The sequence below is a fragment of the Microtus pennsylvanicus genome, chromosome 6 (assembly GCF_037038515.1).
Source record: "Microtus pennsylvanicus isolate mMicPen1 chromosome 6, mMicPen1.hap1, whole genome shotgun sequence".
In the NCBI taxonomy this organism is placed as follows: Eukaryota; Metazoa; Chordata; class Mammalia; order Rodentia; family Cricetidae; genus Microtus; species Microtus pennsylvanicus.
In genome coordinates, this window is record NC_134584.1 from 89568116 (window position 1) to 89584910 (window position 16795).

At 47.2% G+C, this 16795-nt stretch overlaps 2 protein-coding genes across 4 annotated transcripts in view; one reads left to right on the forward strand and one right to left on the reverse strand.

Annotated features, from left to right (window-relative positions):
• Positions 1-224: 224 nt before the first annotated feature.
• Positions 225-3429, reverse strand: Cbln1 (cerebellin 1 precursor). Its single transcript, XM_075976800.1, has 3 exons — positions 2812-3429; positions 2529-2648; positions 225-1259 (listed from the first exon to the last, which is right to left on the reverse strand). The coding sequence occupies exons 1-3, from the start codon at positions 3073-3075 to the stop codon at positions 1062-1064; spliced, it is 582 nt and encodes a 193-aa protein (XP_075832915.1). The 5' UTR covers positions 3076-3429; the 3' UTR covers positions 225-1061.
• A 218-nt stretch (positions 3430-3647) lies between these two features.
• Positions 3648-16795, forward strand: part of C6H16orf78 (chromosome 6 C16orf78 homolog) — a 117399-nt gene continuing 104251 nt past the window's right edge. For all 3 annotated transcript variants that reach the window (XM_075976801.1, XM_075976802.1, XM_075976803.1), the window contains exon 1: positions 3648-3820. The gene's annotated coding sequence lies outside the window, so the exon portion shown is untranslated. The remainder of the gene's footprint in view (positions 3821-16795) is intronic.

Here is a 16795-nt window from a genome sequence, read left to right on the forward strand (position 1 = left end):
CTGGGTCAGATTTCTCACGATCTACCAAAGCAAGGTGCACAGGGAAGGCAGAAGGAGCCTGCTGCGGGAGGAAGCGCAGAACCGGCTCTGCGAAGAAGCCCTTGTGCCCTGGCCTCTCTGGTTGCATCTTCCAAGTCACCTTCTTCTCCGCCCGTCTTGGGCAGCCCAAGCCCTCAACCTCGCAACCCGGAAAATGCGAAGTTTAGAAAGCTGTTTCAGAAAAATAAAAGTCCCACTTTGACTTTATTGAATTAAAGCAAAATTAAATTTTGGCTATTCACACGTATGTTACAGAGGAAGAGGAAGCGTCCCGAAGAACCTCCTTGGCGTTTGGCGGAGCCACAGAACACGGAGCATTGACAAGCATCAGAGAACAAACACCAAGCAGCCTTAGATTTCACGATCACTCCGAACAGGACAGAAATACGGAATACAGCCAGCGTCCACCCGGAAGAGCTCTTCGTGTACAAATGATACATATACATATTTATGTATAGTTAAACTGGTCACCACGAAGGCGAAGGCGAGTCCTTCGTCCTCTAACAAGCAGCTGAGGGCAAGTCTCTCCCGCTTAACTCGCGCAGTGTTTGCCGATCAAAACCTGTTATATTAAAACTACCTGCCCCATTCAAAAACAGAAACAGAAAACAAACTGACCCCCCCTCTTCAAACTGGGGGGTATACTAAGTTTCAGTAAGTGGCGAGGTTCGGGGAAGGGGTCGGGTCGGGAGAAACATTTCACATTACTTCGTTAATTGTTGGGGACATGGACGTGGGTAAGGAACAATGACAAGGCAGTCTCTTCCTCGATTACTGCGACTGGCTTGGGGGAGGCGAGTTTATTTTTGGAAATGGGAGTGTGCAGAGCTAAGCGAAATTTACTTCTCTTAGTAAGGGAGCAGAAGAAGTTGGACCGCGGGCGGCGCGCGCCTTTGTGCCCAGTTGTAGTTAGGTACACGTAGGAAGTTTCCGGTGGCGCCGCTTCCTCGCCCTGGTAATTTTCGGCCTCTTTCTCACTCCCCTCCTGCCTTTCTCCTGCCTCCATTCCCGTTATGAGCCAGTCAGAGGGGGAACACGAGGAATCCAGAGAAAGTTGAATACTTCCAGCCCCCCATCAAGTTCCCCCGCTCCAGCTTGAGGTATGCTCGGTCGCCTTTCTCCATCTGGATGAGGACGCCGTTGCTGGCGGCCTCGCGGGTCACGTCTTGGTCACCGGCGAAAGCTGAAATCACCGGCCACCCATTCAACATGAGGCTCACCTGAGAAAGAGAAAGGCCTGCATCAGAAGCGCCACCTAAGCGGGTACCCAAGCGACGGGGGAGCGCCAACCTAGGTGCTCTGCTAGCTTCCTCAAAGGCCTGGGGGCACTGATGGGGCACGAGGCGTGCAGGACGAAACGGGGCTTGGGATGCTCACTGCGGAGACTCTAACGGGGACCCACACCATATCTAGGTAGAGGAAGGGTCTGCCTCTCTGAGCGCCAGTCGGGCTCTCTCCAGCTTCTCAAACGAGCGCACCAAGCAAATCAAGTCTGGGCATAAACCCGCAGGTGGGCGTAGTGTCCTGAGACCTTTGGCCTCTCGCCAGCTTGCCCGGAGCAACTCTGCTCCCCGTGCGCCCTGAATTACAAAACAAACACCCACATCCAGGGCCTCTCCCAGGGTTTGAGGCTAGGACACGGGGGGGGGGGGGGGGCGGAGGACGCATAGCGGAGACGCTGCGTGAAGCAGATTAGAAGCGGCCTGGAGAGGCTGTCCGGAATTCCGAGACCGGCGAAAATGCACTAGAGCTCCGTCCCTAAGTCACCCGCTCAGTTCCCGCCCCAGATCCTACTGCGCCCGCCACCGCCTGGTTGTGCCCTTGCGGTAGCGGCGTCGGCCTAGGGTCAGGCGCCCTGTCCCCAGTTGCGCTGTCTGCCTCTGCGGGAGCTCTAAGGTAACACGGACATGGAGACCTAGCTAGCGGGTGGATGCTGACCTGGACACGGTTGGACCTGGAGGAAGCAGCACTCACTACTCCTCCATCCCCCACCTCAACCTTTTTCTCCGTCCACCCTTCCAGACTCAAGTTTAAAAACAAGTCTGCGAAGGAAGGGTGTAGGATTAGGGAACGAGATTTCTTCCGCGGTGCTGAAGAAAAGCAGAAAAGCTGCCAGAAAGGCTTTGGGCTGCAGCGAATTGTTGAGCCTAGAAAGCGGGCGTGGAGGAGATCTTACAGAAGCCCTAGCTGTCTGTGAGCTAACAACCCTTACAGGAAGTCCCAGGAGTCCCTAAGGGAAACCGAGGAGCCTTTACAGAAGGGTCCAGAAAGCGAAGGCCAGAAAATGTCTCTGGAGAGAGAACTGAATCTCAGGAACCCTGACAGCTTAAGGGGCGGTGCGTGCCAAAGAACCCTGAGGCCCTGCTACCTGTCCCCTACAGCCAGGGCGTATGCCGCTGATTGCTGCCTCCCGCTTCCACAGAGCCTCCGACAAACCCCTACGGCCAGCAACCTCCTACTGAGAGCCTGGCCCCCAGGTGGCAGCTGACCTGGATAGTCTGTCTGTTGTAGACTTTCACCACGTGGAAGTTAAAACTGTAGATTCCTTTGCGCGGGGCGATGAAAGTGCTCCGTTCTGAGTCAAAGTTGTTTCCGATGTTCACTAGTACCTATAAGGAGACAGGAACGAAAGGGGGTAGACCAGAGTCCGTCCGAGTGTGGTCCTCGAGCCTCCGCAGAGCCCTTGGAGAAGGTCCCACATCTGATTTCCACGCTCTCCCTGTCACCCCTCACCAACCCGCTCTGGATGCTGCAAGGGATCGGGGAACTCACCTGGTCGAAGTAGATGATCATGGTGCGATTACTCATCTCGGACGGCTCATGGTTGGTGCTCCTGATGGCAGAGAAAGCCACCTTGGCGCTGCCCGAGCGCACGGAGATGCCCAGAGCAGTGCCCGTTGGGTCAGACGTGGGGTTGGAGTCACACACCACCAGACACTTGCCCTCCAGCACGATGGGCTCTGTTTCATTCTGCCCGCGGGCTGGGCCTGCCAGCCACGCAGCCCCCAACAGCAGCAGCTCCACGACTCCCAGCATCGCGCCGCTGGCGCCCACCCCGCCCCCCACCCCGGGGGCTGCCAGAGCCAGCCGCCCCCCTCCCCAGCACTGCTCCGAAGCCCCCTCCTCAGCTCTGTGTACAGCTCCGCCAAAGCCTCCTGGGCCACTACGCCTCTCCCTCGGACTCCAGGACAAACGTCCCCTCGCGCGGTGCACCGGGAGCCCCGCCCGGGCCTCAGGGGTGCCGCGGCCGGCCAGCCGCACTTGGATGCATAGCCTCTGCTGCCTGGTCCCCGCTGTTGCCGCCGCCTCCTGTCCGCACTCGCCGCTGCCGCCGCCGCCGCCGCCGCCGCTCTGAATTATTGATGCAGCGGGCGCTGCAGCCGGAGCGGGCAGAGAGCGCGCGCCGGGCACAAAGGCGCGGACCAAGCCTGGCCCCGCCCCCGCCCCTCCCAGCCAGCCTCTCTGAGCGGCCCCGCCCCGCCTCCGACGAGGCCCCGCCTGCCAGCCAATCCCGACGCACCGCGCTCCCCGCCGAGCCAATGGCTGCCCGGTCCGCGCGCGGCCACCTGACCCAGGGCGCCGTTGTTATTAGGCGCGGCGAGGCGGGCGGCGCGCTGCTGCGGGGCTGGGCTCCGGCCGGGAGTCGGTGGACGGAGCGAGGGAGGGAGCGCGCGCGCGCTCCCGGACCGTCCACCGCAGCCGCTCGCCCCGAGCCTTCTCCCTGGTCGCCTTGCCCGCAACCGCCTCGACCTTCTCGCGCGCCCTGTTCGCGGGCTCTCAGGTAGGAGGCAGCGCGCGGCGGGTCGCGAGTGCAGGTTCTCTCCGGCCCGGAGGCGCCGCGTGGGTGCGGGGGGCGGGCAGGAGCGCCCCCCCGTGGGCGCGGGCGCGCGGGGCAGCAGCCATCGCGGGCTGGCTAAGGGCACGTACGTGCGGGGCGGGGCCTGCGTGGCGGCCCTGGGGGCGCACGTGGCGCGGGCAGGACATCGGAGAGACCCTGGGTCACGCGTGAACTCGTTCGCTCGAGTGCAGGTGTGCGGCGACACAGGTGGGCCTCGCTCCCGGACGCCGCGTGCAAAGCAAGAGCGGGTAGTTAACTCCTCAGTTCTCGGAACGTGTTTTGTGTCCGCGCCTAGAAAAGCGCCTTTCCCTCGAGCCTAGGGCACGTACCCCACCCCCGTAGACTTAGACCGCACACGTGTTCGAAAACAAAATGAAAATGCATCCTCGCCCAGTGAGAACAGGAGGAGCGGAGGTGGGCTGGTCCCGCACCTCGCGGCAGGAACAGGTAGGCCGAGGCTGGAGGGCCGCGGACCTCGTGGAATCCAGACTGCAGCGGGCGGGGCTGGTACTTGTGCGAGGCCGGAGCAAGCCAGCGACCACCCGCAGCGGGAACCTCGCTGTGTGTGGCGGTGCAGACCGCGGGGTGTTGGTGCCAAGGTGGCCTCCGGGAATTTCGAGACAGCCACTTCTAGCCACTTCCCCAGCCTCCTCTGTTTCTTAGAGATTTGGGGGGGGGGGGGGTATGGAGCAACTTAGAGATAAACGGGAGGAAACCCAATAGCAGACCTCCGCCTCTGTTCCGAAGTAAGTGCCCCATGAGGAAGAGTAACCTAACAAGCTGCAGATTCACTTGAAAACGGGATAGTTTTTTCCAGCTCCTAGATTCTGAGAAATCCCCAGAAAGCCTTGCCAGCTCATGGTCTGGCATGAAAGAAGAGGTGAGAGCTGGATAATGAGGCGGCGGCTCTAACCCCTAAAGGTGTCTGGAAAACACCCCGCGGGAACAGTAGCCTAGCCTTGCAGTACCCTGGCAACCAGCGACTTTGCCAGCCACTCCGATGTCTCCTAGTACCTGCTTGAGTCATGCCCAGTCAGGTGTAAGCAAGAGCAAGACATGGGGGTCAGAATTCTGTTTTCGTGGAGCACATAAACAGGAAACGTTGGCTTCAGCTAGGTGGTCGCCAGCCTGTCCTCCGAGGAGGCTTTCCTGAACAGTGCCCACTGCTGGTCTGTCAACCCCACGTCAGAGATTTCTTCTATTTATGCTCCCCATCCTCACCTTTGCTTCTCAAGGCTGCAGGCTTTCCTAGAATGTACGTAATGCAACCATGATTAGCTGGCCCATCCTTTGTTTTCTTCCCTGCCTTCAAATCTCAACTCTTCCTGAGCCAGCAAACAGTGCAAGAACCTCCCACATGTAGCTGTTTCCATCCCGTGTCCAGTTTGAGGCATTCTCATAAGGCTGCACTAGGGTTCATGACCTCTAGCCTGGGTCACTTGTAAGAGCCAGGTGGTGTACCATTCCCAAATCCATGACTCACTTCCTGCCTTGCCCTCTTTATGCCTTCTTTTGATGACCTCCACATCTCCATGTAACGTTTCAGATCCATCACACCCTAGCTCCCCCGTCCCTTTTCTGTGTTCTGTGTTAAAACCACGAATGTTAATGTACCGTTTGTAAGGATATGTTGTCCTGAGTCGTGGTGACTAAAGGATACCATGTAATTGAGAAGGAAGAGTCATGAGAAATGTCACACTTAATCACTATTTTAGGCTTCTCCTACGTTTAGAATTGGGATTCTGCTGGAGCATTGGTTCTCAATCTTCCTCGTGCTGCTACCTGTTAACACAGTTCCTTGTGCTGTGGTGACCTCCAACCATAAAATTACTTCATTGCTGCTTTATAACTGTAATTCTGCTGGTGTTAGGAATCATAATGTGGCTATCTGGTATCCACCTGTGAAAGTGTTGTTGGCCTCCTGAAGGGGTCTCCATCCACAGGTTGAAAACTACCATTCTGGGGACAGGTGACAGCACCAGTTCAAACTGGCTAAAATTTTACTTGGTCAATGCCCAATGCCTAGGGTTCTCTTGCCATTTAAAGTATAGCACTATTGGATCAGTGACTCAGATACTAGGCTTCCCTTTCAAGCTTTGGCTACATATTCATACATATTTTATATGATACAAATCTTTACAAGGTGCTCTCTCCTTAGTCCTAGTAAAAAAAACAGCCCCCCTTTGTCTATACTTGCAGCTAAAATCTCAGAACCATTATTACATGAAACAATTTATTCATGATGCGTTTTGAGGTTTAGCCTTAAAGTCAAAATGTACCTCATATGATAAATCCAAGTAAATATCAGTAGTTGATTGTAACATTCTTTTTTTTTTCAAAACTCTGTTGGAATTAGTTTTTATCTTTTCATTTTTTAGGTTTCCAGAAGATAGATTTCTAAAATTCCTTAACATTCATCAAATGACGCAAACAAATGAAAAATTGAGTTGGAGCAATAAAAAGAATTGGTTGTTGCTGAATTGTGCAGCCCATAGGGTTTAACTTATTTGGGCCTTCTGGTGTAAGGTGTTAAAAAAAAACTGCTTAAATGAGGCTTGTAAATTAGCATCGTAGAAAGAGTTAGTGAGCTACAGATTATCCACAGTGGATTCGAACTGTTTCTGTTAACCTTTCCTCCCACTGTAAGCATGGCCTTGCATTTTGGTGAACTCAAAGGCAGTTTCCTCTTGCTGTGTTCTGAATTCCCATCTGCTTGGAGAAGGAAGTGCAACACCAACCTCCACAGGCATAGTGCTCCTGCCCCCCTGACTCTGCCCCAGGGAGAACAGCCTGGGAGTGAGAGGGCAGATCCAGGAAAGGCCCTAGTTTCTCACCGGACTCATTCCTTTTGTTACATCAAAATGGAGTCTCCACGCCAAACAGGATTTCATCTCTGTAGTCAGTGCTGATCCCTGGGATTTGGTTCATTTCTTCTTAAGGTAAAAGGGAAAGAATTCTTTATTCTGAAGAGTGTTACATTGAGGGTATCCAAGGCCATTTCAGGTCAGTGTTTGAGAGACAGATATCCTGCACACTGTGGGCCTGATCCTAAGTTATTCCAAGTATGGAATAGCCTTTCAGCTTTCACCAAAGCTTGTCTTCCTGTTGCCTGTCCAGACTCAAGTTAGATGTAACTTAGTCCTAAAGGTTATGCTTCAAAAATTTTTCTTTGTAATTAGACACTTTTAATAAAACTAAGTCTTTTGTTTGGTGAAGACCAGGTTTGTAACATTTTGCTTTTTAGGTTTTTTTTTTATTAAAAATGCATATAAATTGCTCTTGGCTCTTAAACCACGTTCTGCATTTTCTTACCATGTTCAGAAAGAAAGGCTGTTTTCCAAATTAAAAGATACAACACAGTTTTCAGAATGATGCCTTAAGTATGCTGGGGCATGTGCAGGTAGGAGTTTCTTGTGAAGATTTTCTCCAAATAGATGAGATTTCCTCTAAGGTCAGAGGAAAAAACATGATACGATCCTGCAGATCTGCTCTCGAAAGAACATATATTTGTCTGTGTGCACGGCATGTATATGTATGTATGTATGCATGTATGCATGCATGTATATGCAACCTCAAACACTAGTTGGAGTTTTTCCCCCAAGAAGTATCTATGTGCTGTTTTCGCTAGTTGATTTTGGAGACAAACGAAGGTTTAGCCAATTCAGCAGACATTCATGGCGTGCCAGTGGTGTGTGAAATCGGGCCTCTGTGTTGCCCAGCAGCCAGCAGTGCGCACTATTTTTCACTCTCGCCTCCAGCTCTGCTAAGCAGGCTTCTTGAAAATGGTGGCTTTGACCCTTCCTTGTATGTATTTGCCTTTATCCTGCAATCAGAAGGTAGAGAAAACCTATACACACACACTGCACACACGAAGTTAATAAACTAGAGAATTTCAACAAATGATCCAAGTGTATGCTTCAAATTTAATGTGTGAGAGAGCTGTTGGGTATTGTCATTGTGGCTGACTGGATTGCCATTTTGTTAAGTTCTCTCCAGTTTTAGTAGGGTCTTTGGTAAACTCCTGCACTGTATGTTCATTTACAGTTATATGAAGACTCCCCATGACTCAGAGAGCTCAGATAAGCCTTTGAGAAAGGCTTTGAGAAAGAGATCATTGAACCTGAAGAAACTGAGTAGATCTTTAAGGATGGAGAATGCAGAAACATGAAGATAGAGACTTATTTTTTTAAAACATTCCTTTCAAAAGGGAGCATTTCCAAATGCTTTTCCTAGCAGACTTACTGCAGATTAAGTCAGAGGCACCTGCTTGGTTCTCCTGTGTCAGACTTCAGTGACAGATGCATAAGCAATTGAGCTCCCTCTGTGTGCTCCCCGCCACTAAGCCACCCTGCCTTGTCCTGCTCTTGCCGGGACAGCTGACCTCTTACAACTTTCAATTGATTCTGGCTCACGAAAGATACCCCAGAGATCAGAGGTGGGTGGGAAAGAAACTGGGGAATCAGCCTGCACTCTTTGTAGAGCATCCAGCGGGTACCAGTGTGTTCTGGGAGCACACGTCCTTCCGTCTTCTGCCCACGGCCAGCAGGTCTGTCAGTCTGTGGGTTCTCAGCATCTGCTAATGCGCTCTGACCCTGCCAACACCTGTTTGGTAAAATCTCTCCACTTCATGTGAGTCTGGTTCCTTTCCTCCTATGATCCCACAAACCAGCATCAGTATAAAATCTTGTGTCCTGAGAACCAATGTATCTAACATACTTTATTCTTTTGTAGAACCATAAATTGTCAAATTATAGAAAAAATGGCAATGAATTAAATGCCGAATTACTACAAATTTAGATTAGCTGCATGACATTACCAAAGTATATATACACTTTAAAAATATTAAAGTGAAAATATTTTAAAAATATTTCTTAAATTGGCCAATGCTGAATCTGGTAGTAAAGAGTGTGTGTCCTCACAGCACAGGCCGGCATTAATGTCTTTGGAAGTCACATAACTATCTCAGATATTTGAATTATGAAGACCTTCCGAAAATATCTTCATTGTTGGAAAAACATGACAATTCTTGTTCAGTTTTTAAACTTGTAAACTTTTAAGTGTGCCTAGTCTAAACAATAAGGATTTTATTGTTATTACATGAAATAGGTAATGATTTAGATTTTAAAATAATAGATTGGAAGCAAACCACAATATAATATATTCCAATATTTAGATATTTATGATGGAATCTTTTTCATTGGCCATTTAACTTAACTGTGCATTTTATAGCTATTGCTTGCATTGCTTGAGGTTGGTCCTCACCAAAACCGAAAACACAAAGCCATTCATTAGAAAAAGGAACCTTTGAAAAATGAACTGTCTGAACACAGCCACAAAAAGCTAGAGCAAATTCAGTGAACACACTATTCGGCTAGTGCTCACAGACTAGAAGAACAAGCTGTCTGAGTTCCTAATATTGTCTTGTAATGACTGTAAATAAGTATGGATGTATCCCAATTTATCTCATTTTCATGCCACATTAAAGTATTTCCTGAATGTTTTTCTAACCTACTCAATGACTATAAAATTTGTGCCAATATGTAATGCATCAGCATTATCAAGATGTTAGGCTTGTATTGAGATACGGTTTCTATAGCCTTTTTAGGCAAAAATCTTTGGAGTGCCTGGACCTTAATTCTTCCTGAGTTATCTGTCTGCATTTTTCAGATGGCTCTGGAGTGTGCGTTGTCAGGGCGCACTGCACAGTGCCTTCTCTCTTAATTCCAGAAGCAGGAGGTGAGAAAGAACAAAGACTCCTTCCTGTGCCCCCTAGGCTGGCATTGACCAGCTGTCACCTCTCCTCAACGAATAACAAGTATTTACTTCAGAGGTTGACTATGAAGCTGGGATGAGAGAATCCACACTGTCGGCTAGCCGTAGCTAAGAGCTGTGCTCCACCACCTGGACCCCAAGTTCATCTCCACTGACCCCTGCTTCCTCTATACCTCCTGAAGCCACATGAGTTGAAATCACTCTTAACCTGCTTTTCTTCTCTGCCTGGAAAGTCCAGACAATGTCTTTCTTTAGTGTTAATAGAAAGTCTTTGACCTTCAAATTTAAAACAAAGACTACCCGTGTACTTAGTAACAATGTATACATAGCTGGCAGTTTCACAAACACTGTATATAAATCCTCTTTTTCTGTGTTTATTGAACCAATATGTATTGACTACCCTCCACTTAACATCTTATTTACTGTGGAGACTGGACATTTGTTATTAAACAAGCCCAGAATATTAGGAAGTATCTAATTCTGCAGCAGTCATGTTTTCTCCTTGTAAGTGTTATCCCTGGCAGAAACAGTGACTTGGTCTTCATCAGACTGACCACCTAATCTAGGCTGCTACACAATTATGACAGCTTTATTATTTTTTCAGTTAAAGCATCCTTTAAAAGATACTTTACAAGCCAAGATTTGGCTGTTTTGTAGATGACATTTAATTTTTTTTGCCATTTCTAACTGAGGATTTAATTGGAAAATCAGCATTATAAATTGTATGTTGTCATTTCTATTTTTAAGTTTAAGCAATTTCAAGGATTGTGGGTCTGGCTGCCTGCAAATTAAAGATGAAAGCAATTGTGATATTGCATTTGTACATTTTGCATTTGTAAATTCTGGGCTTTTGTCTATGGAAAATATAATTTTGGTAAATTTGATTAAGAAGGGAATGTGGTACCCGTGCTTAGGGTCAGGAACAGAATGTATGGAGACGACTGCTCTGGTTCAGCCTTCCCCTTTCCCTGAATACATTCAGTCAGGGAACCACACCTTGCCTGTCTGACCTCTCAGCATCCATATGAGACTTCATGCTCATTAAGAATGTGTGATCTTCCATTGCTGTGGCTACTTCATGGTATCATTTCCCTTCTTACAGATGGACCTTCTTGGTCTCATCCACACCATGAGTGTGGAAGGGAGGCTTTGACGTTAGGCTTGTGTAAACATAGCACTTGCTGTGTCTCCTGTACCTTCATAAATGACTTTTTTTGTATTGTGCTGGAAGAGTAGTTCTTTAAATAGAACAACCTCCCATGGAAATCGCCCACAATGCTGAGTACACCTTGTAAAAGATGAGGTTAGAATATAGGGTGCATCCTCAGCATTGCCCAGAAGCTGAGTGCAATCTCTGGAGCAGCGAAACCAAATTTATAGCAGTTCATTAGTGTGAAGGATCATGGGAACGGCGGATTGCCATCATCATGGTGGAGACAGCTCAGACAAGGCTCACAAGATGGAGGGTTCTCCCTAATTCTATAGAAATCCACGTGCCTGTTTTGAGCCCAGTTTTCTTTAGAGCATATGTCTTGCTGAACAACCAAAAGGATGTTTATATCCTAGTCACTTGGCACAAAGTCTGATGCTGCTTCAGGGAGTTCATTTCAGACCTAAAGGATGGAGATAAAAAAATAGATGAGGTTTGGTAATCACAAGAACTGGTCCTGCTGCAAATTTAGTTTTTCTCTTTTGTTGCTGGATGGAACTACATTTTTTTGTTGTCGTTACTTTTGTTTTGCTAGAAGTTAAACAGGGAGGCCAAAACCAGTTTGGTTGGTCTTAACTCATTCTAAATGAAAACAGGTTTGCTGTGTCCAGTGAGATGAGAACTACTTGGGACTCTTCATGATGTGGCATTGCCCACAGAATTGTCTCAATTCTGTCAAGTTGCCCTATCTTCCTGAGACAGTTTCCAAATGATTGCCCCTCAAGTCTACTTGATATTAGTCAGGGTAACAAGATGCACTGAAGGAAGTGTAGTGTTTCTGTTAGTGGTTTCTGGAAGAACACTGGTAGGGTAGGTGTCAACACAGTGATCATCATCTTGGGTTAGGATTGTGTCCTTTAACCTTTTTGTAATTCTGTGTCTGTCCACCTCCCCAAACCTAAGCAAGTGTGTATTTTAATACTGTTTCCTTGGGTGTCTAAGAGAGAGTTTCATTTTAATAGTTTTAGAATTCACATAATGTCCGCAGTACTACCCCAGGCATTTCCCCATCCTTTGCAACCTTGCAAACCGCACATGAGGATGCTCGTGGAAGGGCCTCTCAGGCCCTTGTTTGCTTTCACCAATACATCATTCATAATTAGAAGTGGAGATCTTTTCTTCCCAGTATAAACAATCTCTTTGAAAAGCAATTCTCTTCTGTGGATAATGTTTAATGCCTGAGGAGCTAGGTTCACCTTTTTTATGAGCACTACTCTAACCAAGGCTTTATTTTGTGGGGTGGACTCAAGGTTAGATGTTTTAAGAAAAGCATCCGGTTACCTTCACTAGGAAACCTATCTTATCCACACTGACTGCACTGAGAAGACACTGTCAGAGCCTACATGGGTACATATATGTCTGGATAGAATTAAGTAGTATATCTGAGAGTTGACAAGACAGTACAGTTGCCTACATTTAGAGTGCTAGCTACTGAAAACTAGCATTCCTTCCACAGACAGATGCAGCCTCTCAACATAAGGCCTTCAGGTACTCGTTAGTACCAGTGTCTGGGTCTGGCTGAGGTAGTGCTTGCACAAGGCTTTTGGCTAGCAGAGGTGGGTGGTTTTCTCTCTCCTTGCTCTAAAGCCTGTTCACTTTCTCTTGCAGCACTGTCCCTTGGCAGATTAGTCCTGGCTCAGGCTCAAGTCCTGGCTGGCTCTGGCTTACCATTAAATGTGAACACAATTGCCTTCTAAGCAATGACATTTAATTTGAAATTCTATTTTGTTGTTGTTTGATGGGTCTCACTAAGTAGCCCTGACCATCATGGAACTCACTCTGTAGACCAGGCCGTCATAGAGATCATCCTGTCTCTGCCTCCTGAGTGCTGGGATTAAAGGCATATGCTAATATGCCTAGCTTAATTTGAAAATTCTTAAAGATCATAAATACCTCAGTTTTCTTCTCATTTGTCCCCAAATGGTGTATGTACCATTATATATTACTGCCAGAGACAGATTATTGGCTTGCCTGTACCTTACAGTCATTTCTACAGCTGTAACACAACAGCAATTATATTTGCACTCTTAAAAAAATCTGTATGTGGGCAAGGGGGCCTGGGGAGATAGCTCAGTTGGCAGAGTCCTCACCTTGCAAGCATAAAGAGCTGAGTTCCAATCCCCAACACAGGTTAAAAAACAAGCAAGCAAACAAAAAACAACCAGGCTTGGAGGAGCTGGAGACGAGTCCCTGAGACTTGCTGGCCAGCCAACCCACAATACTTGGAAAGTTCTAGGCTGCTGGGCATCCTGTATAGATAAACGAATGGTGGGCAGCACCATAATGTAACAAAGTTACCCTCTGGTCTACACACGGGCAGTCACACGGAAGCACGGAGAAAAGAAAGGCAGAGGGATAAAGCAGTGATATGATACTTTTGCCATCTGATATTTTGGTAGCTGGGTGATGTTACTAATCCTGCACTGCTTTTAATATCTCGGCTTTAATCTCTTACTTTGTGACGACAGAATCCAGAAGCTTTGATCTCGCCACAAAGCAATGAGAGGGCATTTACTTCTCTTCCAGTTCTCACACAGAGGAAGGAAGTCTGCTTACTTTATACCAGACTAAATGGTAGTGCCTAGTGATGGATATGGTAGTAACAAAATGAAAGTAACTTCATTAAACTGAAACTTTTGTTGTCTCGCTCAGTGTCACTGCTGAGTTTAAATATATACATTACGCACTTCACCCTTCCCAGCTGGAGATTTAACAGGGTTTGATGAGTTAGGAAGAAAATGTAGCACTTCCAATTTTAAGACTCTTTTGTTGAGCTGCTGTTTTTTTCCCTTAACAGAAAGCTCTCCATTGCTTCTCCTCTTAACCCACCACTACTTTTGTGACTTTGTTTTGTTTTATTTTTAGAGACAGGATTTCCCTGTGTAGCTTTTGGAGCCTGTCCTGGAACTCAGTCTGTAGACTAGGCTGGTCTCGAACTCAGAGATCCACCTGCCTCTGCCTCCCAAGTGCTAGGATTAAAGATGTGCAACACCACTGCCTGGCTACCTTTTAGTATCCTTTCTACAATGACAAAGTTATGGACTTGACAGTTCTTGAGATACCACCCCCTGAAAAAGAACTTTATTTTATAAATTCTAACTTCATCTTCCAAAAGGCATTCCAAGGCTATGAATTCCCCTTGTGCAGTCTGCAAGGTTGGCATTTTAAAAAGTGTATTGGGACCATTGTACACATAGAAATGAGTGATGCACAAGATGCTAAAAGGTTACTTTTAAGTATGTTTTGTTTATCTCTTGTTTTTAAAAAATGCATCTGGAGCTAGGAATGTTGACATCACCTTCAGTCCCTGAACTTGGAAGACTGAGGCAAGAGGATGACAAGTTTGAGACCAGCCTGTGCTTCATTGATCCTCTCAGGAGCACCAGGGCTAGAGATGTACTCTGTAGTACTTCGCTGGCGAACATGCAGGAGGCCTTGAGTTCGGTCAGCAACATGGCCACCAAAGCAAACAAAATGCACCTGTCCCATTTTCATGTGTTGGCAAACACTTTAGCCTGGAAGAGTGTCCGTGAGAAACAACCATAGTGCGAATACTATGTGTTATGCATGTAATATATGCATATATGTGTAAGTGTTTGCCTGTGTGTGCAAATGTTTATATGTGTGGAAGATAAATAGATTGTGGGAATCTCCCTTCATTGAGGAGGCAGAATCTCATTGGAAACCAGAGTCCAGCAGTATGGCTCTCTGACTAGCCAATTTGCTCTGAGAGCCCATCGCCATCTACCTGGCACTTTCATGGGCTCTGAAGATCTGAACTCCAGTCCTCTCACTTGAAGGGGAAGTGCATTAAGTTCCATGAGGATACTGTTCACCAATAGTTAGTGTCCTCAGTTCTTGTCGTTGTGTAATTTCTAGCTTCTGTTACTAGTGATTTGCCTATGTCAAGTCACTTACTTAGTTTGAGAAGAAGAAAATGACAACAGTGTCTTTATTCTCAAACCACATGATTTGAAAATATACCTAAAGTAATGTTGCTTTGTATTGCTCAGTGTTTCTTTGTCATACAAAGTTGATTTTTCTATGAATTCTGTACCAACAGACCCACAATTGTAGCGACTCTTGATCCTAATAGACCTTGAAAGTGCATATCTGTTCTGCAGCCAGCACACCAGTTTTAGCTTCTTTATGGAGTGTAAAGGAAACTTTGTCACCCAGCAAAATCTGGAATCGTGATTCCGATGCCATTAGAACCAAATAATTGAGAGCTAGAACTAAATGTTAGGCCTCATGGCAGCTCGGCGTTCACTAAGCAAGTGTTCCTAATCAGACTTAGTACTCCCTATGTGAGCAGAGGGAAGCGACCGTGTTTACATTGATAAAACTGGGTTGTAACTATCAAAAAGGGCTCCAGACTCTTGCAGCAAACAGTTAGTCTTCAGTGTATGGAATATCTACACAGTACCCTAGATTTTACTTGCAGTTTTTAGTAGCTAATGCAGTAAGTACCATGCTTAATTCTCTACATGCATTATTTCAATTAATCATAGGAATAATCTTATGAGCTAAGTACATGTATTTCATTTTGCAGATGAGGAAATGAAGAACAAATAGTTTGTCTTGCATCCCTTGGGATGTGTCAAGGGTTCTGATTCTGGAGGCTATGTTCGTAGCTAGTCACAACACACAACTCCAACTTCCTGCCCATAAGCCTTCCTGCCAGCTTCACAGTGCACGTAGGATGGGTTATATTATCTCTATTACAAATGGCAAAACTAAGCTCTAGAGGCTTCCAGAGGCCCACCCTAAGTTGTAGACTAGTGAGCACTGCACTGGGACCATCTGGTCTTGACCGTCTACATGGAGAGGTCCTTCTTCCCGACCATTAACACCAGTTTTCCTATGGCCTGGAGATGCTGTGTTAGATACAGTTCTGTGTCTGGTTTGGAGTGAGCACTCTGTGGATCTCCTTGATCTGTGTCTTCTCTCCACCGTGTACCATCATAGCAGGGGGGGGGGAGTATAATGCCTCCACACATGACCTGTCTTTGTTCCCATTCCCACCTTAGGCTGCAATGGCGAGGGCTGCAAGATGGGAAACAAAGGATTTGTCTTGGCCATCATTAGCTTCCTGCTCTGTAACCTCTGTACATCAAGTACACGCCTTTCAGACCCTTTAGTTCATTAGTACATTGTGTTCTAAAGCGCCTTCCCACCATAAAAATAGAAAATGATCTGTGAGTCATTTACACTTAGCTTGAATGTGCTTTCGTGACTTTCCCAAGGCTATTTGTGCTTAACTCCTTTCTCCCAACTGCAAGTAAAGGTCTCTGGACTATCCTGCTCCTTAGACAAGAACAAGCTAGAGTCGTTGGCCTAAACATGAGACCGCTAGAGACCCATTGCTGTAAATGCTTGCACTGCAGTTGATGTAGATCTGGCATTCAGAGCATCTTCTGCTGAGCAGTGGATTTTCAGCCGTGGCTCACTCCCTCTCCCTCTCTGCTTTAGTCAGATAGATTCTTGCTCTCCTCTTTCTGCTTTTTCTGAGGACGTTTTTCATCTTTCTAGTGATTACATCTTGGATCATGTATTTCCTGTGTCCTGTAGCATGGTGACCTGGCTATCCCCAGGAACAGTTACAGGCTTAAAGTACAGCCCTTCTGACACCTGCAACCACCCAGGGAACCCAGATGTGACTGTCTGGCACCCCCAGTCAGGCTCATGCCGTTGGTCAGTGTGTGTGAGAGATCACATGCACCGTGAACGTGAAATTGGAAGCACCTGTGGGATGTGTGTTAGTTAACTTTCTCAGTTGCTGGGACAAAATGTCTGACATAAACAACTTAAAAGGAGAAAAGATTTGCTTAGCTCATAGCTCCAAAGGTTTCAGTCCATCAGGCACAGAGAGCATGGTAGAACAATCGCATCATGATAGACAAAAGGCAGAGAGAGGAAGAGACAAAGATGTACCC